The sequence below is a fragment of the Triturus cristatus genome, chromosome 7 (genome assembly GCF_964204655.1).
Source record: "Triturus cristatus chromosome 7, aTriCri1.1, whole genome shotgun sequence".
NCBI lineage: Eukaryota > Metazoa > Chordata > Amphibia > Caudata > Salamandridae > Triturus > Triturus cristatus.
Window position 1 is genome coordinate 1,289,304,495 of NC_140590.1, and position 27,772 is coordinate 1,289,332,266.

The 27,772-nt window shown below is 45.4% G+C and overlaps 1 protein-coding gene across 1 annotated transcript in view; it reads right to left on the reverse strand.

Moving 5' to 3' along the window:
- Positions 1–10,454: 10,454 nt before the first annotated feature.
- Positions 10,455–27,772, reverse strand: part of LOC146811908 (bolA-like protein 2) — a 30,849-nt gene continuing 13,531 nt past the window's right edge. Inside the window, exons 2-3 of the mRNA XM_085618867.1 lie at positions 11,710–11,807; positions 10,455–11,128 (exon numbers count right to left, since the gene is read on the reverse strand). Of these exons, the coding sequence (XP_085474993.1) occupies positions 11,029–11,128; positions 11,710–11,807 (198 nt within the window). The 3' untranslated portion in view covers positions 10,455–11,028. The remainder of the gene's footprint in view (positions 11,129–11,709; positions 11,808–27,772) is intronic.

The following is a 27,772-nucleotide window of genomic DNA, read 5'->3' on the forward strand; positions in this document are numbered from 1 at the left end:
TGCGTTATGCCGTTCGGGCTGTGCAATGCCCTTGCAGCATTTCAGTTCTTCATTAATGAGATCTTCCGAGATTTCCTGGATCGGTTTTAAATAGTCTATATAGACGATATATTGATTTTCACGAAAGATAGCAATGAACAAGGACATGTGACACAGGTATTGCAAAGGCTACGAGATCATCATATATTTTCCAAACTCGAGAAGTGTACCTTCCATGCCTCTACGGTAGAGTTCTTGGGGGTTTGTGATTTCTGAAAACAGGATACAGATGGAAAAAAAGAAGGTTGAAGCCATCTTGTCTTGGCCTACTCCCACGTGTGTCAAGGACATACAGTCTCGGTTAGGATTTGCTAATTTTTATCGTAGTAACACCCATAACAAGACTCGTTAAAAAGGGGGTACCCTTTGTTTGGTCCTCAGAAGCCCAAAAAGCATTTGACATACTGAAAAAAGGGTTTACTTCTGCTCCTGTCCTGATGCATCCTGATCCTACCCTCCCTTTCTTTGTGGAGGTGGACACATCACAATATGCAGTGGAAGGGGTTCTATATCAGCGAGATACGAATGGGCAGATGCATCCTATTGCCTTCTTTTCAAACAAGTTACTGCTCACTGAACAAAATTATACAGTCGCAGAGAGGGAACTGTTGGCCATCAGGAAGGCATTCCAAGAGTGGAGACATGATCTCTGGGGAGCAAGACATCCTATCGCCATATATTCAGATCATAAGAATTTTGAATTCTTTCGTACTGCTAGAGCTCTGACCCCCAGACAGATGCGTTGGGTATCCTTCTTTAATGAATTTGATTTTGTGATCACGTACCGGCCAGCTGCAAAACAAGTAAAAGCTGACTCTCTATCACGCTCATGTGCATCACTCCCTCATAAAAGAAACAATCCCGACCTAGAAGCATTCATATCCCCTAGTAAAATCCTGGGATATGTTTCTTTTGATCGATTTTGTAGTGACTTGGGAAAGGCCTTAACAGAGATCGATATGTCCCCATGGTTGGAACAACCTAATTATCATGTAACAGGGGGTTTGCTTTATTACGGTGACCGGTTGTATATACACCGGACAAACTCCGAGATCAAGTCCTCCAGTGGGTCCACTCCTCCACTCAGTCACCCGGGTATACAGAAAACAAATGAGATCTGTAGCAGATGGTTTTGGTGGGAAAACATGGCGAAAGATATACAGTTTTAGGTCTCCTCTTGTCCCATATGCGCTACACAGAAAGCACCTCGCACTATGCTTGAGGGATTGCTACAGCCTCTTCCTGTTCCCCCTTATCCATGGCATACTGTGAGTTTGGACTTTATCACGGATCTCCCCTTAGAAGGACTCACCACTATACTTGTCATAGTGGACTCCTTTACCAAAATAGCCCATTTTGTGCTCCTTCCTAAAGTCCCCAATGCTAGTGAACTATTGTCTATAATAATACAAAACGTAATCCGTTTGCACGGAATACCTTCGGTTTTGGTGTCCGACAGGGGTCCCCAATTTGTTTCCAAATTTTGGCACGAGTAGGCTCCACTTTACAGATGAACCTCCGTCTGTCATCCACATACCATCCTCAAACGGATGGACAGATGGAGCGGGTGAACCAGTCCATGGAACAGTATCTGCGCTGTTTGTTGGCTACCTTAAGAAGTAACTGGGTAAAGCATTGCCAGTAGCAGAGTTTGCGTATAACAAAAGTGTTCACTCTGCCTTAGGTATGTCTCTTTTCTTTTGTGCAATGGGATTTCATCCCAGAACTGTGCCTTTGCAACCTACACTTAAGGTCCCTGCAGTGGATTACCTGTGCACTAATCTGAAAGAAATATGGAAGACGGCTCAATCTCAGTTACAAGCAACCAAAGTAAACATGAAGAAAGCCGCTGATAAACATAGGTGCCCTGCTCCCAGTTATGCAATAGGAGACAAGGTCTGGTTGGCCACAAAAAACCTGAGACTAGCAGGACCCAAGAAGTTACAGCCACGTTTTGTAGGTCCATTTGAAATAAAACAAATTATTAATCCGGTGGCCATGAAACTAGAACTCCCAGAGGAGTATCGTATCCATCCTGTGTTCCATACATCCCTTCTCAAACCCTATGTTCCCTCAACACATCCTTTGATACCACCCCCTCCTTTAATAGTTGATGACCAAGAAGAGTACGAAGTGAACCGTATCATGGATTCACGTAGACGAAGCGGGAAACTGTATTACCTGGTGGATTGGAAGGGATATCCTCCTGAGGAGAGAACATGGGAACCTGCCGCATTTGTCCATGCACCCCTATTAGTGCGGAGGTTCCACGCTTGTAACTCCACGAAGCCTCGCCCTGTTAAAAGAGCCTTAAGGGGGAGGTAATGTTACCACTTTCCCTTCTCAGGCCCGGTTCATGATACTACATTTTATCTCTTGCATTTCTCTCTTTTTTTTTTATTTCCTCTCTTTCTCTTCCCGCCACGGATATTGGTTGTAGCTTGTCAGGTAGTCAGGGGAGGTTGCTATATCAGGAGGTTGCTATATCGGTACCTCCCATATCTAACACTACTGCTTGGCTTTACTGCACCCAAGGTTCTTAGCCCCGAGAGGACGCAGGAGTGTGCCTCTCCTAGACCTTTTTTTTGTTTGTTTTATTTGTCGATCCCGAGAGGACGCAGGAACGTGCCTCTCTCCCTCTTCCTTGTGCTTTTGTCTAATGCGGCTGGTGCCGCGAGCATTCCCCAAAAACGCAAGAGATTTCCTGAACGCGGCCGGAGCCGCAAGTGCTTCCCTCAAAACGTGGCAGGAGCCGCCTGTGATTCCTGAACGCGGCTGGAGCCGCAAGTGTTTTTCCCCAAGAAGCGGCAGGAGCCACGAGTACATTTCCTCAAACGCGGCAGGAGCAGCGAGAATTCAGTAAACACGGCAGAATCCACGCGCAGTTCCCAAACGCGGCAGGAGCCACTAGTGACCCTCTACTTCCATTGAGGTGCGCACCCAGAGCCGACAGCCTCAGCTTGTGGCCCTCTCACCGTGCATGCGGTTCTTCATTGGGAGTCCCCTAGAGGCGCACGGCAGGAGCCGGCGGCACCGCCTCCAACGCGAGGTAAATCTTGGCATTTCTATTGTGTTGGTTAATATTACGGAATTAGCGCTTTTGTTCCGTGATTTCACTAACAAATCCCCTGGGGTGGAGACTTGGTCTTGACACCCTTTTAGAGTATGAGCAGTGACAGTTTCTCTCTGTGTATTTCACCACTGTGCAAGAGCTTATTGCACTACTTTGTGGGAAGTTCTTTTTCCTTTCCCAAAACCCTCCTTTCCTTGTACGCCGCTTCCATGGAGAATGACTAAGCCCCCTGGAAACATAACTTGATTTGACGAGATTGGACTAAATGCTACCATGCTGGGCCTACCGTGGTGAGTGTGTTTTCTTTCTCTTCCCCACCCTTGTTTAGGAATGTGACTTCTCATAGAGTCTGTTCCCCACCTCTTATTTTCGCCCTAATATCCTCCTATTGCCTCTGTCTTGCAGACCTGAAGCTGTTCCTACCTTCTCTGCGGCTACTGTACAGACGCTGTCTGTATATCCATTCCTCCTGTTCACACCACGATCTGACATCAGGCCTAGTGCCTTTCGCTCGATACCCAGCACACCCGGGGTGGTGCATTTCTCGTCCCTTTCCCCTTGTGACCAATCACCCATACTGTGGTAGTCTGTGTGGAGAATTGGTGGAGGTGAAAGGGGTGGCTCTCTTTGTTCTTGCGGTACCTGGTTTTCAGGTGAGTGGGGGTTGTGACAGAAATAACCGATGTGAACCAAAGATAACATGTGCAAGTGTTGAGCTACTCAATGGGGCGCAACTTGCTCTTCAGCTGTGTGTCCTGTCCCTCTGTTCGTTCTGTGCTGTTTCTGATTTATGTATGTAATTGTATTTATATAGCGCTTACTACCCCTTACGAGGCGTCGAAGCGCTTTTTTTCTGATGCATGTGTGATCCAGGTTTGTCATGTCTGCTGTCTCATACCACTGTGTGTCGCTTATTTCTTTATCTGTGTGTGACTTTTGCGTCTGTTTATATCTGCTGCCCATTTCCTTCAATCGGATTCAGGTCCCAGCGGTCATAGGTCTCTGCAGTCTTCAGTCTTTTGGATAATTGTGTTAGTGTCCAGTCTCTTTCTGGGCCTGCAGTCTGCAACGTTTGATATTTGTGCCTGCAATCGCCTATCTTTTAACTTTGTCGCCGTCTAGAGTATGTCTCTGACCTTTGGCTCTACCCCGTCTCCACATCCCGCATTTGTGCCTTTATCTCTACAGACACTTAACACGGTCTGTCTCCGCAATCTCTGGGCCCTTTGTCACTGCAGTCTCCATCTCTGATCGGTGGCTCCAGTCTCTGATCTTTGCCTCTTCCGCCGCCTTATCAAGCCTCAGTGTGCACTCCCTGCACGTCTCTTACCACAGTGTCTACTGTCTCTAGCCCATGTCTTTGCAGTCACCTGCCTTAATGCAGTCTGTGCACCCTTGATCCGTGTCTCTGTCGTCGGCTGTCTCTGGGCTGTCTGGTCCGTGTCAGTGGGGTTCTCTCTGGTCCAGGTCACTGTCCCAGCGATCTCTGATCCGTGCCACTGTCCCAGCGGCTTCTTGTTCCATTCACTGTGCCAGTGGTCTCCGGTCCACGTCGCTGCTGCTCTACAATATAGTTTAAAAACATTGGCAAAGCCAATAGCTCTAGCTAAGCACTTATAGGTACCAAAGGCGAGACCTATTGGCTATGCCAATGCTTATTTTTTCTTTCTTTCCTGCAGCACTCTATATAAGTATGTTTTTAGGTATGCTCCCTCTTATGCAGCTTCCCCTCTAAATCTCGCCCTCACTTGCTCTCTGTTGCTTTGGCTTTTATTTTAAAGGGTTTACCAGAATCACCATCTCCCTTACTCACTGGTGCATAGAGATAAACTACCCCTCCCCCCACCGGCTCTACCAATGCTTAATTTTTGAGCAGTCCCAGCAGCAGGAATTTGTAATGAGAAATATATATCTATATATAGGTTCAGTTAAGTTTATTCATTTATTGCCCCAACAGCACAAAGGAATTCCATGAATCCAAAGTTCTGGCAGCACAGAAATCGTAATATGGAGACGTGTTTCGGAAGACCTTCAGCCTTTCTCAATCCGGCCGAGGGTTAGCCAGAGGGCCTGGCCTGCGGCCAACCCCCCCACATGCAGCCAACTCCATGCTGTGCACGGCCTTTGGGCAGGCACGGCTGAGGGTTGGCCAGAAGGCCAACCCCATGGCCAGGGCCTGTGGACAACCCCCAATTACTGACAAGCAGGCCTACTCCCCGGGCTGCTTTGGCCCCAGGTCTGGTGCATTTTTTAAGGAGAGGGTGGCACTGGGCACTCGTCCCTGGGTCGCTTTTAGCCCCAGGGACACCATCCGCTAGGGTCCAGTGACATATTTTAAGGGGTGGGGCACGCAGTCCCCCCCCCCCCCTTTCACAGTCCGATTTAGGCCCGGGTACCATCCCCCCACACCACATTTCACTGAAAGGGGGGTGTACGCCACCCCACTCCCTAGGCATATTTCGGCCCCAGGGACCCCTTCTCTTAGGGGGCCCAGCCATATTCCAAACAGGGAGGGGAGCAAGCAGCCCCCTCCCCGGGACTATTTTGGCTCCAGGGATCCCATCCCCCATGGCCCGGCCAACAAAGGGTGGGTGTAATGGTGCCCACTCAGGGCACCCATTACACTGCGGTTGGAGCCCACAAGGGGAACCGCTAGCCAGCTCCTTGCCTCCAGCTGGAGAAGGCGTTGATCCCGCCCACAGTGAGCAGCTTAAAATGTTGCTCCATGCAGACAGGAGAAATCATTTAATTTGTTTCCCTGCTAGCTTCATTGTGGGCAAGGAAACAGATGTAAGGTCCGATCCTAGTGGGCAGGAACATTTTTAATGGGAGCAGACGTGCCGGTTGCTCCAGCTTGGCGGGAATTTTGAAATTGCTCCAGCCAAGTGACAGCAAATACAGGTTTACCTGCCTGTGCCAGGGCGGGCATGGAAACTGCTAAGTCCCGGGGGTCAGGACACATACAATAATGAGCCGTCCCTGAGGGATGGGGTCCCCAGGGCCATTAATGGCTCAGGGAGGGGAGCTGCACCCCGGGGGATGGGGTTCCTGGGGCCAAATGCGCCCCGAGAGGGGGTCACGTACCTCCCCCCTCACACTTTGTATTTAGTGGTTCAGGGCCTGGAGGATGGGGTACCTGGGGCCAAAAGCAGCCTGGGGTGGGGGGCCACGTGCACCCCTTCCCCCATATTATAATCAAATATTCCCCCCAGGACGAAAGGCAAGGGATTGTAGAGGGACACTTGTTCTTTTACTGAAGGAATTCAGGATATGCAGGCGCTGCAGGAAATGGACACGTAAGTGACAGCATGGCTATGTTATGAGCAGAATATGTAACACTTTGAAAGGACTGGAAAATGAAGTTTAAAGGCTGCAATGTCCCCCTAAGAAAGTAAAGTTATTGGGAAATGTAATTGCAGTGATAACTAAAAAAACTGAGCCTGAACTTTCAAGGTCCATTCGGGGGATTGCAGTATGCAAAGACAAAGTTGAGATCCAGTAGTCTGTTAAGGGCGTATAAAGTTACGTTGTTATCCAACTCACCTGTAAAAAAAAAAAAGGCTACAGATTAGCCGAAAAGCATCAGGATATATATATTAGATAAGCTATCTTATGTGCACTGTTTTTAATGTGCAGAAGAAAGCAAATTGATCTACATGTATTACACATATATATATATATATATATATATATATATATATATATATATATATATATATATTCTGTGGATTTTTTGGCGATATAAATATATATTCTCTTTCACATATGTAAATCCAAGTGTAATTTCACAAGTTAGCATGGAGTCAATCTATTGCTTGTGACTAAATCTATGACATGTGCATTTATTATTCTTCAAGAAATGTGATGAAGGCACAGGTTTTGATATGTTGTTACACATGAAAAGGATCATCAGCTGAGAAACTTGAACAGGTAACACGCGTTTCCTCCTATCCAGACTTTATCGAGCCTGGTAAAGCTGTGATGCACACAGCTCAATTCAATGTGGCTCCCTTGTGGCATACAAGAGTCGATGACTTAGTCCTGCACACGAACATCAACCCAATTGGAGCAGCAGACGCATCACAGTTGATCTGTGCAGCCTGACGGAGCGCCGAGAGACCCCTTGGGGTGTGATTTGTGCGTATATATATATATATATATATCAATAATATCCTTACACCTCTCAACGGGAGTCCTAGACAGGGCTTCCCACTGGACCTCGCTCTCTCCAATTCATCTCCCTCACAGGGCACACTGGTCTTGGCAAGCAGGCAGGTGCTGGTACTCCAGATTACAAGCCTTGTGGTCTTGGATTCCCTGGGTAATGTCCCCTCACCCAGCAGGGAGACTAGCAGGCCTTGACCCTCAGTCCTGGTCACAGGCAGAATTCTTGCAGAGCTTCCTCTCCTGACACAGTCCACCTGGCTGCTTGGAAGATGACAATTTTGGGGGTATTAATCTACCCTTCTTCTAGTACATTTCAAAACACCTAATGTGATTTAGAGTCTGGGCCTTTGAAGTTTATGTTGCGGGTCTGCTTATTTTGAATTACCAACTCCTCTGCTCGCTTCTTCCTCTTGAAAGCAGTCTGTCACAGCAGAAGTGACTCCCGAGCACATAGCCCCACAACACAGGCCATGGGAGTGACTAGAGGTCACGCCTGGATGTCAGCCCCAGCCTTACTCTTTACGATTCTTTTATCAGCCCCATCTCCTTCCTGAGATGTGCCTAGACTCCTTCCTTGTGACATCTCACTGACTCAAAGATCTATCCTTTAAGTGTAGAGTGGAAGGCTGGCTCACTCGACTCCAGTATGTGTACCGCCCAGCTTACATCACAGCACTAATCAGACAGGTGATTCCTCCACCTCCTCTCCTCATGTTTCGTCATGCAGGCCAGGGTGTCCCAAAATAAAACCCAGGGTCCTCCATGTATTGTACCATCCACAGGCATACATACAACCTTTGTTGGTATACAGTCTACACACACTGCACAATACTGTACACTCCATGTACTGTAACACTCATAGGCACACGTGCATCCACCAAGCATGCACTGCATAGCACTGTATTACTCATAGGCACACCACATACATCCACCACATGCATTCACCATGTATGCGCTGCTCTGCGCTGCATTATCCCTGTAATATACCTTTCCCAGGCACATACACACCAAGCATAGATACACCACTCATGCGCTGCCCATGCAGCACTACACACCAAACAGATGTTAAGCACACAGTAGCAGAACTTTAAAACATGCAAGAAGGGCCTAGAGCCCAAACTCAAGGGACACAGGTTAAAAGGGACCCGTTTGCTCCTAATGACTACTACACGGTATGTAAGCACCACCATGCTCATGTGCTTAACCCCGGATGAAGGCAATAGCCTTCCACCACTATGAGGGCGGAGCTTTGGGTGCCACGCCAGATCCAACAAGACCACAATCCGTGAGACACCTAGGTGATGATGCAGACGCATGATCCGTGTTTGCCTAAGACAACAAACAGCAGCATTAGGGACCCAGACATCAGTACAGTTGGTGCACTCAGGACAGGGGTACACGTCTATTTCTATGCAGAAGATGTTTCCGTCCCAACAAAAACTATAAGCCTAACACAGACAATCCTTTACTTAGATAGATACTTCAAAGGCATGTTGCCAACCACTCATGGTAACAGACAAAAAGCATCTTCTAGCTGACTTAGAATCCAGTGCAGAAGTCTCTCTTCCCATAATGGTAATTGAAATCATAAGATTTTTTGATGAAGGTAGGTCCTGCTTCTTTGCCTCATCAATGGCCTTCAATACTGTAAACCATAATACATTTTTTAAAACTTCACGGGCACTGGATGGACTGTGTTCAAATGGTACTAGTTCAAAATATCAGATCGATCCCAGTGCATTAAAATAGGTAACCTTCTTCCTAGCACTCCCAATGAGTGTCTGGGATTCCGCAAGGTTCCATTTTTGATCTCATTATTCTATCAGCACACAGCTGTCACTCAAGATTATTAATCGAACAGTCTCAAGACGTTAACATTATTCCTGAAGAACATTATCTAATGCTGCATCATGAATAAGCTCAAGCTGAACCCACCCAATACAGAATTCCTTCTACTTTCCCTAACCGTCAGGAGTTTCCCAAAACATCATAGGAACTAAAAGCCAAAGACCTACCACCAAACATGGCCACCTTCTGCTATAAACTTGAAAAACTATCCAACTTCGATCTTCATGTCAAGGAGGTGGCCAAGAAAGCAAGGTTCCAACTGAAACTATTCTGAAAGATCAACTCCTTCCTCTATAAACAAACGTTTAATATAGCTGTCCTAGTTATCTCACAGAATGACTATCAAAATGTTTTACAGACAGGCCTTTCCAAATCACTTAGCTCCACTTAAAGTGGTTCTCCAGCCCAATGTCACAATGGTTTCTCATTATAAAAAAATAAAAATATTTCATAGCATGGCACCAGTCATGACATTCCTTGGTGGCTTCAATTTGAGAGGCTCATTTCCCCCCGAATCTGTTTCGACAAAGAGAGGTCACAGGCCTTTCACTTATTCTGGAATACATGAGGCATACTATGAATGTAATTCTTCAGCCATCCCACTGGTCATCACCATTATACTAATCTGCCACCCTCCCCATTATCATCATAAAGGCCTAAGACTCACAATTTCTTGATCTAAGTGGATCTTCATGATGACATCCCAGTTTAAAGCAGTACTGCTCCCAGTATCAAGCACCCTGCATCGGCCATCAGGCTAGCCACAGCACTAGATTGATCTTATACAAACTCAACATCTACCACTCAAAAAGGCCATTCAATTCCAAACTAGCCCCATTCCTAATCACTTCCAGGTTTAGAAAGAACTCTCTTGTGATACCATTCAGCCAAGCTCAGAAAATCTCTAAAAGAAAGAACAATAAACACAGAAAGCTCCCAGGTAATTTTATCTGGCCACCCATCCAAAAGTAATCCTTCACATTGGCACACCCTACCTGATCCTACCATGGAACTAATTAGAGGCGGTATGGATGGTGAATTGCAGCTCTATTTAACTTACACCCTTCTTTGGGGCAACATCTAAGCCCAGCTTCAAACCTGTTACAACATGATTTGAATGGGCCTCAAGCACGAAATCAAAGGATTCCACACAGGCGACATTTTGAATACTCATTCTTTGAACCATACAGGGTAAGTGAAGTAGCTGGTTACTTAGCCACTGAGGGAGAACTTCAGAGCCACACCAGAGGTATGAACAGCTATGCAAATGTTAGGATTGTATACCATACAACAGCGACACAAAATTGAATCTGTATACACAAACTCCTACTGTCTCCCAAGCCATTTATTCCACTTGTAACTTACATTAAACAATATGTATGATTTGTTAATGTCCTCTATAAGCAGGCAGCCGTTCAAGCACAGCAATGTTCACATTGGATAAGTCTTGCTGGCGATTTGTTATGACACATCCAAATAAATTCCATCAGACAATGATTCCAACTTGTTTCTTTTCGAAGAACTTGGTGTCCTCCTCCAGCAAACCAACTTATAAGTAGAACCACACCTGCTCCCATCGTTTTGGCAGCAGATAAATAGTCGTGTATTTCCACCAGTTGCAATACCCTTGTTGTAGGTGGTCTGGCAAGAATACTGGAGAATATGCTGCAGAAGAGTTGGAACCATTCCATTGCACCCTGTTAACCCCCAAACCATCAGTAAATTATGTCATGCTTGCAGCCCAGCCTCCTTTCCACTAAGGCATGGACAGGACTGCAGGCTGCCGACATACAGCAGAGAGGGCGAAAGGCAGGTATGGTACTGGAAGGTGTGGCCACCTCAGTGTGCTTCCACTGTGGTGTTAAAAGGGAAGGAAGACAGCGAGAAGAATATACAAAGCCTCATTTCAACTTCTCTTTTTCCCACTGCTCTGGTGTCAGTGTTTTCTGCTCAAAGGCGTGGATGTTCTTCATTTCTTCTGACAGACAACTGTTCACCAACCTAAGAGGAATTAGATAGGCAACGAAATTATCAATGATGGGTACATATTACTATAGGTTACTGCTAAAAGATGATTGCATCCATGCTACCACAATCAAATAGGCATCCGTGCTAAAACTGGAGGCATTGGCAATGTTCAAAATATGATAGGGAGCTCTAAACCCTTTGGGCCATAAGAGAGAACACCTCAGCAGCTATTAAGTGACTCTTACTTCGACCCATTGACAACTTTACACTAGAATTACTAGAGTATGCAGGAGTGTTAAGCACTGCTAACAAATACGGGGTGAGATTTGGGGGAAGCTCTGCAAGATTTACTTGTTTCACTTATTGGGGTGAGGCCCAGTATCTCCAGCAAAACTATCGTCATCCGTACACAAATGCCAGGCTCTCCTATGCCACCATCATTCCAGTAGCACAGTACATCCAGTGCATAACCTGTACAGCAAGGAACTGTCCGGCACCAATCGCCTATACTCTACCACAACAACCTCCAAATACAAAGCATACTTGTTGGTCTACAAAGTTTTTTGCCCAGCACAAAATGTGCTTATTTCATAACAAAACGCCTAGCATCCTACCTGTGCCTCTGCAGCAGGGGCTTGCCCTCAAACTGGGATGACACCACCAAGACTTTAAAGCTGGTAGCACAACGGTTTGCAGATGTGTCTTCGACCTCCTGTAAATGGAAGACAGGCAAGGTTAACCTTCAACCTCCACCAATCAACCCCTCGATAGTCTGCATACTTGGCTACTCCTGGATCATCCTGCCCAAATCCACACACCTGCAGGTGATCCACATTACATCTCTATCCTTCCTACCATTCTCTCCTCCCTACCTCTAAGCATCAACCCTTTACCTCTGCCTGTTTGCAATGTTCTCTGCATCGCATTCCCTCCTCTCTTTACGCCTTCCTTGACACAATAACGCCTTGCATAAGGGCCCTATGTTTAAGGCCCATCAGACTCTATATTTTCTTTACATATGTTGTTAATAAATGGTGTGTCTAAGGCTGGAAACCTGAACATTCGAAAACTTGATGGACAAAATTGTGAACAAACATTCACCCTAGTACAGAGATCTGTGTCTAAATCCATTGTTGTTTTGGCCCCCATGCCATGCCAGTTTAAACCCAGCCATATGCAAATCAGTCTTGACCCTGCTCCCCATGAGAACAGTCCAGTCCGAACTGCCAGGCTAGTTAGGGAGAACCAAATGAATATTTTTTTAAGTGGATTTCAGTACGGATAGAATGATTGTTTTAAACTCATTTATATCCCGTTTGGTTCAGTTTGTCGCGGTCAGTAAGCTTGGCAGCAAACACTGACAAACCCAAGAGGTCAGCATTTTGTGTGCTAACTAATGCAGCTAAGCACATTAAAGCCAGACATACAAAACGGGAGAGGCAGAATATATAAAAGCCTCTCTAGTTGTAAAGTAGGGTCTCGTGGAGGTCAATGTAAGCACTAGAGCGGACAGAAGGTACACCAAAAGCGTCAGACAAGAGGTGATTGAGAAAGTCTCAATCCACTCCACAGAACAGGGTGCTTGAAGAAAGCGGCAAACCCGAAGCCCACTCTATATACATTGTAAGCTAACTTGTCAGCTGTCAAAACCCAGAAGTAACAAGCAGTGGCAAAGCAAATAGGTCTTGTCTTGAAGACCTATTGGCTTTGTCAATGCCTTCTTTTCCATGCCATACAGCATCAGCAACAAGCATTTGCAATGCAATAGTTCTTGCATTTTTGAGAGTTAGAGCAATTGGTATTGTAAATAACAGTCTTTCACCTATGTGTTTTGGTTTGGAGTGTAGTAGATGTATGAACAAAGAAGCAGCGGCAGCACTGCCTAGGGGACTACGAATGAGAAATTACCACTGGGAATAGAGACTCAGCTGCAGCATTGCCTAGAGGACTTATAATGGGAGAGTTACAACTGGGACCAGAGAAGCAGCTAACAGCACTGTTTAGAGGATTTAGAATGAGGACTTCCCGCTGAGAGCAGAGACACTGCTGCAGCACTGTCTGGAGGACATAGAAAGAGGAATTGTCACTGGGACCAGAGAAGTACCTAGTTGTACTGTCTAGAGGACTTAAAATAAATGGGGGAATTGCCAATGGGACCAGAGAAGCAGCAAGCAGCTCTGTGTGGAGGACATAAAATGAGGAATTACCACTGACCAGAGAAGCAGCTACAGCACTGTCCAGAGGACTTAGAATGAGTATTTACCACTGGGTATGCAGTTTCTGGGAGGAAGGTTATCAGGTCAGACATATAGGAACAAAAGATAGGGGGATGGTTCCTTTTGAAACTAGGGCCCCAACACTCCCATGTGGGTGTTCTGCTTCATCATAAGGCTTGCTCCTTATCGGGCCGGTGCTGCAAGGCCTGTTGGGCACCCTCAAGGGGAGCTCTTTATTGGAGATCTTTTGTCCCAATGCTGTATGTGAAGTTTAGAGCCCTGGGTGTAGATTGGTGAAGGTATTTGTAAGTGTATAGTGGGCAGCGCTGTTTTTGTTTTTTAAAATAAGAGACTAGCAAGCAACAGCGCATGCACTGTCTCAGATGAGACCTAAAAAGAATTTAGTTTATCAATACACTTTATGCCTTGCCCAAAGTGCTGTTTTCTTTAAAAAAGTGAAGCCAGCTCATTAAGGATCACATTAATCCTCCTGGTTTGAAGCTAAATCACAAACCCATCCCACTAATTTGAATTTAGAGCTCCTATGTCCAGTCTTTGACAGTTTCAGATTTTATGCATTTGCCCAGGGAGCATGTCTAAGGCACATACATAGGAAAATGTTGCTATATGTTACACTTTTGAGTGCTTTCATTGCATAAAACAAGATGGCCGATCGACGAGGAGCTCCAGCCGGGCGCTCCCGGCCAGGGATTGCCTTTTAGGCTTAAATCCCCCAATTTCTTCCTCCTCCCTGGACCCTCTTACTCACCTGAGGTCCTGTTCGACTGCGGTCTTCATCTTCTATCTACTGCATTTCGGCTCGAGATCGTCAGAGGATTACGGGATTGTGGTTTTTAGACTACGGAGCCCGAGCAAACATGGCCGAAGCCCGGTGAAGCTGCCAGACAGCTATTGGGGAGATTGGCTCCGGTTTCACTGCTGCGGCCGTCACCTACCCAGCCAGAAATAGTTCTCCTCCCCTCTCTGACGTGCCTCCCTCTTCCCCAGTCTTCCTGACGATACTCTGATGGAAAGGTCTTTCTTCCTGGGTGGCTGTTAGGAAATTGGTGGGGATCCTCTCCTACGGCCATCGACTGCCTTCCGGATCGAAGACGTGGTTGTCTGGCAACCTGCTGCGCTTGAACGAGAATCAACGCAAATGCAGAAAGGAAAACCACACGGCACTGCTGCCCTGCACCACTGAGCTTGCTTCCTTTCTTCCAGAGTTGCTCGCCCTCCTGACCGGCTTCTGCCTTTCCTCTTCTTGGGACTGCTGCCTAGGTGCCCGCGCTGACTTCCCCTGCCGTGGATTACCCGGAGAGAGCAGCAATTTTCAACCTTACCTCTCTCCAGTACTAAGCTGCTGCCTTCCCCATTCAGCTCTGCTTTTGGGGCAGGTTTTATATTCTGGATTTATTTTTTTTTAATCTTCCCGCAACCCCGCCATCTTGTTTATGTAACTCTTGGGGTCCGTGTCCTTGGTTCCACCATCTTGCGGTTTTGACTGTGCCCCTGACTGTTCATTCCAGAGGCAGAGGGAGCTGGCCAGTGGTAAGGATCACTGCCCCACTTAATCAACTTCAGACCGATCTTCGTGTTCGGCTTGGTGAGACACCCCCTTCCATTTCCAACTCTCTACCCGACTCAGTAATGAAGTCCGGCACCGGTTGTTTGTGGATCCCTGGACCCTCTCCGATGTTTATGCAACTTGTCTTCTGACTTTTGGTATCCACGAAAGTTCTCTTCTCCATGACCGGTCGTCCGGACTTGTTATGTACTCTTAACCCTTTACTTTTCCCCCCTCTACCATCTTTGCTCCTTGGACTTGTTTTCTATGTTACTCTTATGCTCTAGTAACGGATGTATTTTTGTAATAATGTCTTTCTCCATGCTATGTTTTTGCTCTAGAAAATTATGTAACTATGTAACACTATTCTGTTGTAACCACTTCCTTATGTAAACTCTCTGATACTTCCTGGTCTAGCCAGCGCTATATAAAATTCAAATAAATAAAATGTAGTAATATAAAAACCTATCCTTCAGGACTCCCTGTTAAATAAAGAAAATATCTCAAAAGGTCCCTGTGGATTGAGGGTTTACTCATCATAAAGACAGCTGCAAACCACACTGCACAGCTTAACTGTTGTCCATTGGTTAATCAACATTCTATTCACTAAAAGGTAAACAATATCCTAAACTTTTAATTACAAGCAGTTGGAATTAAAACCTGCACCTTGCAGAGGACAGCTTTCAAGTTCCATGGATAAGATGTGTTTTTAATTACACAAAGGGTAGTGTTTTTAAAAAATAATTTCTTTTTAAACTACATAATTATTCTCATCTTTTTTTTCTAAAGACAACCAAACTGTTAAATGTGGTATTTCACTTACTGTGTTATAAACAAACATCTGGGTTTGAATAAAAGCAGTGTACAATGATCCTATATTACTGTCTCAGTATTCTAGTGAGACTTAACATCCACTTCGCCTTCAGCCTCATGTGCAATTAGGTCACCAGAACACCTCAATGGCAATATGAGACCATATTACATGGTTAGCTGTTATGTAACAATAATATATACCCATATTGCCATGACGGGGGTCTGGTGATATCATGATAAGACCATGTTGATGGTTACCCAAAATGCAACCATATTGTATAGGTACACAACGGATAATCTTGAAATATGGTAGAATATTGCCATCAAAGGATTCTGGTAACATCCTATGGCCAAAGGCATCGCACGCGTCACTGACACGATCAGCTATTGCACACTTGCCAAACTTTAAAATATTTTCACAGTGTGATAGGGGGTAAGGAGGGTTCTTGAAGTGTCAGGGCTTAGAGCCTTGAGCTACCCAGGTGGGCACTTCCACTCTCCCCAAAACACACTAACGGGCATCAACGTTGCCGCTGATGTCCCTCAAGATGGGAAAACCCTGATAGGCTTGAGCTGTGCAGAGACTCCACACGAGCTGGAAATCCATTCAATGGAGGGGTTTCCACCTCACCTTGTCCTCCACTGTGCATTATCGGCTCTTCACCGGAAGAACATGCGAGGAGAGCAGATACTGTGGGATGCAAGGTAAACACAAGATGAGATGATGGACAGAGCGCTGAAACTTTTCAGACACTTACCCCAGTCAAGATCTGGGTTGAATCCATCATCATTCTTTAGCTCACTTTGCCACCTCAGTTCAGACCCAGCTATATGCAAATCAGTCTTGATCCTGTGCCTCATGGGAACAGTCCAGCCCGAACTGCCAGGCCAGGTATTCCTTGAACCGGAAACCAGCATCCTGGGATCGGTTTCTGGGTAACAACCTTCATCAGCCAGGCTAGCTTGAATTCAGTGGCAAAGTAAGCAAGGGACCCACGTCTGGGCATACCCTGCCAACAAGGTGGCACAGAGTGTGTGGGAAGGTCCAATTATTATCACTGATATTTTTGAAAAAGAGATATGTTCATATGTTTAATTGCTGCACATTTGGCTCAATCTCACTCCTGTCATATAACTTCTCAGGATTACAGAAGGGTCAGAGTCCCATTATCAATCCCTGCAATTTTGTCTGTTTCATATGATTTGCTGGTTCGTCAGAGCACACAATTTACGGTACTGTCACATTACCTCTTCGTCAGTCTTCCTTGCCACTGTCATTACTATGTGAGCAACAGCTCCTGTGGACGTGGACAGAACCTTTCAAGCTAAATATTGCAGCACACAAGCTTTCAAATCTCTCTAAGATAGCAACTTCCTCTTCCTTAATATAAAAAGGAATTCATCCAATTCCTCATCTGTTTTTGTTTCTGTGCCGAAACAAAAAAGCAAAATAAGTGAGATTCTCGATTTTTATGTGTTGTAATTGAAAGGGTGAAGTTTACTTTTCCAGTCGGAGCCTTTTTCCATGTTGAGTGCCATTGTTGTTGCTTTTCTCAAGGAAGAACCTCAAGTGGGCTTCTTTTCGTCTTCTACCAACATGACTGTGCCACATTCCCTTATCCCCCATATGTTGCCAGTGATGACTCACCGGTCCGGAAAGAAAAAGACTTTCCACAGAGCAGTACACCTTCCATGGTGACTCTGAATGACCGCCCCACATTAATGCGCAGTTGCAGTACTCTTATACCCTGCTTGTGAGATCTTGTGATACCAGACGGCAGCAAAAATGTTTTCCAACATCGCATTTTGAGTCTCGGTAACTTTAAAAATTCAGCATGAGGCTTCACTATAGTGGGCTCAAATCTTCAGATAATTGAGGTCCAGCTTTAGTGGACCCGTATTTTATACAAATATAGGCCTGAGCCATTGTAGTGATAGCATCTGTAATTACTCAACATCTGGGTCGGCACCTTCTGCTAGACTGCTTCAGCTTACGGGGAGTTCATGTGATTTACTGGGTTGTAATGAGTAACACTTTTTGAACATCAGTGCACATTGCTTGGCAACGATAAAGAAGTGGAAACTTCTGTTTTTAGGTCGAGCCTAGCGCAGCGCTGCTCTAGGAGATGACCTTTAGAAATTGGTCTGCACTTTTACTCACAATCGTGCTTGTGGTGGCATCCACCTTGCGGGAGCGAGCAGAGACGCGGGGGCAGTCTGTTTCCAATTAGCGTGGCCACGCGCGCTAGTTGACATTGCTCTACTCTTGCTCCCCGGCCTGTCTCACCCTCCCTTGTTTTTTAGGTCTCGCCTACGCGTAGGAGGAGGCCTTTAGTAATGGATTAACTTTTTGGGCCAAAAACGTGCACGCATTGCTTTCAATGGCAACGCGTGCACGTTTGGAGATTCCCTTGCGGGAGCGAGCTTTGAAACCATCTGTTTGTAATTAACAGATGGTTCCTGCTCGCTCCTGCAAGGGAAACAGGCACAGGCCCCCTCCTCTCTCCCCTCCCCCTGCTGCCTCCTCCTCACTTTAATTTTTTTTTTTACTTTTAGCGAGAGGCGCACACGCTTATTTCGTTTCTAGTTTCCTACATTTTGAAGTGTGTTGCTTTTATAGCTTCATCTCGAGTTGGTCAGTGTCATGTGGCGGAGAGAAGCCTGCTCTTAAAGCCAGGCACACGTCAACATCTTTGAAAATCTTTCGGAGGCGTTACAGTCACTTGCTGCCCAGTATACAATGCCAGCACTGGTATTGCACAACTTTAACCTGTTCAAATTGTAGATAACCGCCCTGCCACGGCTTGTTTAACAGAAAAACCCATTTAGTTGGAAATGGGATGCGCACTTGCCTCACCAAACATGGCGACACAATCTAGTCATCTCGAGACCTCGATCCTTTACTGTTTCAATTCAAACACTGTGCACCCGACTCGTTCCTTCTGTTCTTCCCCTGCCTGGTTTAACGTTTTAAATCCATCAGAACCGGGGCTCCAGCCTAGTACATACACCGCGGTCAGCATTCAAACTGAGTTTGCGCTCTGTCTCAGCTAGCGCTGGATTCCCGGTTCCATCATCAGCACGCATCGGGTACACTGTAGCTCATGTGCAGTTTTCGGCTTCCTCCATACTATATGTGCAGTGTGGCTGTGCCGGGCCGTGGGTTACGACCACAAAACATAATAGCGCAAGCCGGGTAGAGAGCACGAGATGGCAACAGCGCCGCCGCCATGGGGAAGAAACAGAAAGGAAAGAACGAGGACAGGTAACCACTGTCCAAGTAGATCTCCTCTGACTTTAGCCTCCCTCATCTTGACCGTGGCCTCCCCAATCACCCAAGCTACGCAGGCAGTGCCAGCCTGTTTGTTCCTCCCTACTGCGTTGGGGGGGGGGTGACATCCTCATGCTTTTAGCACACATTTGCCTCCCTCTGCTGATCTTTAAGTCCCCACCCTCTACGAGGACTATTGACATGCGGCCCAAAAGGTTCATATGAAATATTTAGATTATCCAAAACCTCATAGATGACATAAGACACATATGATGGCATTAAGGAATAGAAACCATACGTTGCAAACATGGTTAAAGTAAATCAAGATCTCACGGACAGTGTCCACACGCGTGTAATAAGCGTCAGAAACTGGTATTAAGGATGTTGACTGCGGTGTGAAATGAATGATTGTGCACCTTTGACACCGTTCAGTGTCTAAACCTAGGACCCAGACAAGTGCTTATTATTTTAAGCGACGTTTTATTGACAAAGTTGCCCAAAGGCAGTGTGATAGGCTCTGGATCTTGTCAGAGTTGTGCATAATCCTGCTCTCGCTTTAAAATAACATTTCTGCTGTCAGCTGGAGCGAGCAAATGGACGTCAATTGAAAGTGTGCCTGGTACGATTGCTTTATCTTGTTTGGCAGTTATACATATGAGACAGTTTTCCTCATGGGGTTAATATAGGACCCAGACAAGTGCTTATTATTTTAAGCAGCGTTTTATTGACAAAGTTGCCCAAAGGCAGTGTGATAGGCTCTGGATCTTGTCAGAGTTGTGCATAATCCTGCTCTCGCTTTAAAATAACATTTCTGCTGTCAGCTGGAGCGAGCAAATGGACGTCAATTGAAAGTGTGCCTGGTACGATTGCTTGATCTTGTTTGGCAGTTATAAATATGAGACAGTTTTCCTCATGGGGTTAATATATAACCATTTGCTAGGTACACAATTATTTGCTGGAATGTTACAATGCCGTCAGCGTCTACAGTGTGCCCGAGAAACAGTTTGTGGGAGAGTGGTTTTGTATGTAAAAGTAACCAATAGTAAGATTACCAATGTGCAGGTGATATTTGACTTTATACTTTGGCTTAGGGTGACAGCTTTTTTTTGTCATCTCTTTTCATTCATGCTACTAATTATTGTAAAGTCTGACAGTTGAGAGATGAGATTTTCGATTACTGAGTGAAGTAAGCTTGACTGTGTGCCCTGACTAACTAATGAAGTTGCTGTACCTTTTTTAGGTCTTGCTTAGGCAGCGCTTGCGTGGTCTCTTTGAGACATGCTGTATTTAGGTATGGACTTGAAGCTCCCCCAGTCTTTTCAATTGGCTCCGGTTACTGTCCCTTTTAAAATGGTGGCTTTTTATTTGTTAATAGGCTTAGTAGTCCCTCCGTAGTACCTCCTTTTCTCATGTTGTAACCCAAAAACTATAAAATCTGACACCAAACGTTACCTTGGTAAAGAGCTCTAGGTGGGAAAACCTCTCAAATATACAGGGCAGGCAAACCAAATTTAGGCCCATCTGATCCTAGGGTACACAAGCCATGTTGTGAAGGAGAAACAGTTCTGCCGTTTGGGGTGGAGGGGGGGGGGGGGTGGGATTAGTGCCTCTCAAACTGTCAAAAAAAAACAGGAACATTACAAAGGAACCTCCAGCCGGTAGAGAAATAGGTTTATTCTTTTCGTTTATTTCTTTAGAGCAATTAATCGACCAAACAGCCGAGAAAAGTAGGCGATAAAAATGAAGGTTCTACCATGGTTTAGTTCCTCTCACAGGGTCTGTAGCTTCTAAGCACTAGGCAGGTAAGCGGGCCTTAGTCTGGCTAACCTTTAACATGGATTCTTTTGGGAGTTTAAAACTGACTGGGGATTCGGACTCCAAGTTCCGCTTCACATGGTTGTGCTAAAGAGTCGCATAGTGACGAGGTGTTGGTTCACGTACATTAATTACACAGCACTCATGGCCAGTTCTCAAGTGCTGCACGGCAGCCGCTCCCACAGAATTTGTTCAATAAAGTGCTGTATATGTCGGCTCATGCGGCAACTGACGGAAAGCAGCTGCTGCGGAAGGGAGACGGCCTTAGCCTTTGCCGAGAGGTACAGTGGACGTGTTAGATCTTGTAGCATGTAGAGCATTACACCGCTCCCTCTAGCAGTGCCTGTTGTCAGTGAACAGCAGCTGAGGCAGCAGTCGGCATGCATAATCCACATTTATAATAATCCACATTTGTAAAGCGCGAACAATCACCTGTAAGGGTCTCTAGGCGCTGGGGGCCGCCGGGAAGATTAAGCAAGCTATTGCTCAGAGTCACATGGTGCTGGGCTAATCTGCTGGCGGCGCCGGGGACCGAACCGTGATACTCAGATTCCGGAGCCAGTCGCCCTGACCGCGGCACCACACCTCTTCCCATGGCTCCTGCTTCAATGGCCACTCAGGGAAACAAGCATTGGCAAAGCCAAGAGGTCTCGGCCTTATGAGAGCTATAGGCGTTGGCAATGTAAATGCATTTGTGTACGGCCTGGGGCTGTTTTTATTAATATACATTAATACATTAATATTGCCAGCGCCTATAGCGCTCAGACTGCCAAGACCTTTTGGCTTTGCCAATGCTTTTTTTTTTGTTTCTCAGCCTGGCTCTGCCAGCGCTGCTTCCTGTCAGGCTCTGACAAGGCCGCTTCTGTACAGGCTCTCCGCTCCGCTTCCTTTTCAAACACACCAAGCCGGGAGGCTGATCCTGTGCAGAAAATATTCCTGACATTTGATGCGCTCCAGGGATACAGCGCGCATGCGCCCTTTGCCCCACCCGCCCAAAAGGAAGCTGCCTCGCATAGGAGCCATACCTAGCATAGCCTGCATGTCAGAGCAGTTTAACTTGCAGCGGGCTGCGAGGACAACCCTCTGCCTTTGTCCTCTCAAATCTTTGCTCACTTTAAAAAAAATATATATATGAAAAACCCGATTTAAGGCTTCTAGCAAGCTCTTAACTTGTATCGACGACATTAATTTGTTTCACAGCCCCTTTAACCTGAAACCCTTGAAGGGTGTTTCATCGCCGTTGTTGGCTGAAGTTTATCTGCGCATTACTTTTGCGCCTGCAGTCTGAGGCCGGGCCTCTCGCTGTTGGGGTGTCGAACCGAGTCTGGAGCTCGTCGCTTGCCGCCTTCCGCTCTCCGGGTGAAAGCACACGAGCTGGTCTTCTCTGCTAGCCCGATCATTGCTGTTTATGAAGATGGACCTGTTGAACTACCAGTACCTGGACAAGATGAACAACATCGGCATTCTGTGCTACGATGGAGTGTCTGGCCGGGCATTTAAAAAATGGCAGGGACTGTCGGTTTATGTTTTTTCCCCCTCAGTTGTAGATGATCCGTCTGAGCAACATTATTCCTGGTGAATTATTTATAGTTTTAAAATCGACCGAACCAGCTGATAATTGTAGTGAGCAGATTGCTTCATGTCGCAAATTGCCTTTTTGGAAAGCAAAGTTAGGTCCTGTTTATGCAAAGTTAGAAGTAACCGGATAGTTGACTGCAGGGCACGGAGAGCGCCTTTAAATAAGTCTGCATTCAGTGTAAGTGGCTGAACACTGGGCATAAAAGCGTCGGTTACGTGTAAAGTGTTTCTCCTTCATTTGCCATATACGTATCTTATGGTACGTGCATGAAAATCGAGTTTACGTGTCATCATATATTTGTATAGGTTGTCAAAGTAGTATGTGTTGATGGATTTCGAAACAAACATTGGCATAGCCAATAGGTCTAGCTTTTGAGACCTTATAAGTATTTAGATATGCAGCACAATATCCTTGGTGCAACAACATCAACTTTTGCATGGCTAAACACTTATAAGGTCACAAAGGCGAGACCTATTGGCTATGCCAATGCTTGTTCCTCGTGTTATTGACTTTGCAGAATCAGCAGCCAAAATGTAAGGCTCAGGAAAGGCCAAAGAAAAACGTACAATTTCGAGGAGGTAGATTCTACTGAAACGCCCTTGTTGGCAATAATTCAGCAGATGATTCAGCTTCCATCACCCAAAAAGCCACGAGTACATTCCGCAGTCCATGATAATCCTGATAGGGTGTAGAGATACGAGACCGGTCAAGGTTGCATAGACTTTTATCATGAGAGCAAGCAGGATATACTCCACAACCTTCAAGTACCGCTTCCAACCATTCTCCCACCAATGACCCCCACATTCTAGATTCACCCATGCAATGGCAACCAGCTAACCCAGATGCGACACATCTTTCCTCTTAATAAGACACAGGGCCCAATACAACAGAAAAATTATCTAACCCCATAAAAATAAATATAACCAAACAAACAAACGAAAAAAACTAGAATACAGAGCAATTAACAACATGCGACAACATTCACCCCATTACAAAATCTTTATACGTCTTAGGAAGAGCGGCTGAACACGAGTAGGAATTTCATGTTCTGCAGGCAAATCAGTTAATCTGTCAATCCTTGACTGCACAGAGGCTTCCAACAGGTTACCCGCTGTAGGACTATTGTCATTGCTTACAATGTCAGCACATCCATTACAGGGTACAAAATAGTCACCTTGAACCACAACATCCTCAGACGTCACACTATCATTCATCACATGCTCATCCATATGCCACAACCACACATTTGGTTTAACCATATCCTGGTTGAAATTCTGATCACGTTTCCAAGTTAAAACCTTGTTACATCTAGATATTCTTGCAAAGTGCCATACCTTCCCATCACTCACTGACCTTGAGTAAACTTCTCTAAAATGCAGAGGTTCAGAGAATTTACTACCCAAATCATGCTTCCAAACTCCTTTTCCCAATCTAGGCCAGTATGAATAGCAGCTTGCATACTACCCATGATCACACTATTAAACCGTCCTGCTGCACCGTTGCCAGCAGCGTGATAAACCAGAGTGCATTTCCCTTTAATACCATTCCTGGATAAAAATGTCTCCAACTTGACAGCAGTAAATTGGGGACGGTTGTCACTCAGTAAGGATCCCTCATGAAAATTCTATCAAGAATAGAAAGCACCATAGTAACGGCCACCTTATCACAAATTTCATACTCCGGCCGTTTAGAATACAAGTCTAAGAGAACAATTATGCATTAGGCCTAACATGATCAATACCAAACTCCTCACAGGAATTCTATGGACACTTTGCACTCCCTAGTAAAGGGCAGAAAAATGAAAGATTTATCTGAGTTAGCACAATACTCACAGGGTCTAATGAACCTTTCCACGTCAGCATCAACTCCTGGCCCAGACCTTGAGAAATCTACTCGCCCAGTCGCAATGGCAATTCAGACTTTATCAGGGCAAGCTATATTTAGGGCCTACTCGCCCATTCTGGAGAACTGAGAAAGAACAGGTGTTCTTTCAGAAAATGAAGGAGCATTAAAGATGCCTTTAAATCTTGTTTTTATCCATCATATTTGCTCTGTGTATAGAGACAGAGGTTTAGATGTCAGTTTGCATCTTGTTACAATTAATTGTTTTGCTTTGACTGTAGAGTTTCAGCATTCTGTAAAGGGAACTGTATGATGTGCTGTACAAAGAGTGTGAAATGAAAGACTGTAGGGTGCCAGGTTTTTTTCCTAACACACACCATTTAAATAGCTCATAAGTGAACTGTACAAACATTTCAAAATATATTTCCGTAGTTACGAAAGCCCATTTTTTGTAATTGTGTATTGAAATAAATATTTTAATGTAATGAAAACAAATCAAAACGATTTACTAGGTGATGTGCAAATGAAACCCAATTTTCACAGATTGTTTATACACCATATAGTTTTATCAGTATAACTGCATTTTCATGAGAAGGTTTTTGGCCGTTTCCATAGGAAATGTACTGCCTGTAAATGACTGTTTGCTACCAAATCATGTTTTAGTGATATATTAATTAAAAGTGAGTCTTTAAACATGAACAGAGAAAAACTCCTGCCCTTTCCCTGATGGCAATGCTGAGTGAACTAAGAGGCAAGTCAGAGATCATGTGTACCCTACATGTGGGTAGATTCCTATTACACATGGAGCAAACATTTAGACTATTAAATCAAACAAAAGAGGTTTTTTGTACAGCAGATGTGATGAACTCATATTTTAAGGTACTCTCAAATGTGATAATGAGGAAAAAGGCGGCCCTGCAAAACAAAATATTTGACTAGGACCGCACAGTTTGAGACCAGTTTATGGGTCAAGTACATCACACTTAGAGAGAGTAGATTATTCAAGTGACTAGACCAGTAGGTCTAGTAACATTTTAATGATTTTTTAGGCTTGTGGCCATCAATACGAGGTCTTCGCTCTTCTTTTCCAATTTGACTATTCCCAAATGTCCTTCATGTGTAATTCTATAAATCTTTTCTCTGGGGAGCGTCACCCGGTCACCTCTCAAAATGAATCATTCTTCACTTGCAGATAGCTCATTCTCGAGTTCCCAAAACTTCCTGCATTGTTCTTGCAAAGCCAACTACAAGTGATGTGCCCCATCACTACCTTTAAGGGGTCCTTATTATCGCAGCCAGAAATTCAGTCATCACCTATAATTGCTTCACGACACTTGTTGCTTACTTTAACACTATACTCATCCCATTCACTTCCACAATGTTCACTCAATGGTAAGGTAGATCTGCATTAAAAAAAATCAGCCACCTTATTTTTTAGGTCTCGCTAGAGCCAGCGCATGCGCTGCTCTGCGAGACATCTAGCAGGGGCCTTAAAAAGTGCTACCTCAAGCTGCTTTGGCTGGCCTAGTGCTTGCGTTTACACTCGCGTGCACGCGCACAACCGCCAGCTTTCAGCGCCCGATCAGGCGCCATCTATCTTTCCTCTCAATTGGTTGCTTTCACTCTCCTCCGCCCCTCCCCCGCCGCGCTGCTTTCACTTTCACGCACGGCCAATGCTGGTTTAAAAACTTTCTGTGGGCTTTGATTTACAGAACATGTGCTTCTTAATATCCCTTTTTAGCGCAAACGAAATCATGTTTGCTTTTCATTTCAGCTGTTTTATTGCATCACTTCTATTGACCTCTGTCAATGTAGATCTCACCTTACTCCTGCAAATAACATGCATGCACTTTTTCTTCTTCTACTTTTAATTACTTTTTGGAATCGAATGCGCCATTTGTTTAGTTAATGTAAGGCTAAAACAACTTTCCACGGTGAATTACTGAATTCTGTCAGTTTTTTCTTTTCTATCGTAATTTGAGCTAAACAAACTTTATTGTAAACTAGTGAAACATTTCAGATTGTTTGAGCAATTTGATGCAGCCTCTCGCAACGCTTTCTCGTGCCAGTAAAGCCTCATTCATGATCAGTCTCTCCCAGCAGTGCAGCATCCATTGGGTGACTCACAGAAGAGCTACTTTATTTTGGGGCAGCTTGTGTCAGCGCGAATTGCAGCGGTGCCTCACTTCAGTAGTGTCACTTGTAGCAGCTTCTTTCCTGTGAAGCAGGATCAGTGCCAAGTCTCAGTCGGCGCTGCCTCCTTCTCGTGCAGGTGTACGCAGGGCATGCCCATTCGAGTACAGAATTATGTCAGGCAGCCTCATTCCAGAGCTGACACGCTATAGTACTGTGTCATTACGTTGCTGTGTTCTCGCTTAAGGATGTTGTCAGTGCACGACTATTTCAGGGCTGCCTCGTTCAGCTTAGTTTGCTGCTACCTCCTTCCAGTGCATCCTCACTCAGTGAAGTTTTATTCTAGTGCAGCCTTTGCTTTTTCAGGGAAATACGTATGTAGCTGCATGCAGGTTTTTTTCCTTATTCTAGTCCTACCTCGTTCCAAGTCATTCCCACACACTGCTGCTTCGTTCAGTTGCTACCTTCTACTTTTATATTCTGCGTCATTTCAACGAGTATTAATTCCTTAGCAGCCCTCATTTAGTGCTATCTGGGAACATTGTCACTCCGTGAACCCTCATATCAGGGCTGCAGCCTCAGTAGTTGAAGCGTCTCAGTCCTGGGGGCCTCACTCTGGTACTGCTGTATTCGAGGCACACTTACTCGAACGCAGAGGTATCCACAGCTGCCTTATTTTGGTACAGCCTTCTTACAGGGTAGCCTTATACAAGTGCCACTTCACCCAATGTTGCCTCGTTCCTGTGCTGCCTCATTCTAGTACGGTCTTGCTCTTGTGCTGCCTCAGTTAACAGTTTCATTGCAGTACAGTCAGGGCTTTAAGTGGGCCGGGTGCTGCTGTTGCTCAGCACACGCAGTTCTAAAAAGCAGGTGCTGCGACGGGTCCCTATCGGGCTCTCCATTTTGCCCTCACCCTCAGGGTGAAAATAAATCTTAACTCTGCAGCAGTGCCACCCTTCAGTGATGTAACTTCAAAGAGACTTGTTATAGTTCTTTCACAGTCTCATCATTTCAGAACTGAAGCATTTTCTATATTATATACAGTAAAGCCCTGGTTGTTGTTTATTCATCTTATGCAACTTACAACCACTGGCAAAGCCAAAAGCACTGACTTGTTGTAGGTGTAATGTTACTTGTATTATATATCTGTATGCAATGACAGAAGCAGCAAAATACCAGACTGGCGGTGCACTATGCTAAGAGCAGATTTTTTGTTTGGTATTTTCTAAGCCACGCCCTTAATTACATTGGCCACGCCTCTGAGACACCCCCGAGTTTTTTTCATTCCACTCAAAGCCCTGAGTACAGTGGTATTCCAGTGCTGTCTCATTCACTCCTGTTTCAGCCTGTGACTGCTTTCAGTGCAGCATTTAGCCATGCAGCCCCTTTTCCAGGGAAGCGTCGTTCGAGTGCAGCGCATCAAATGATGCCCTATTTTCGT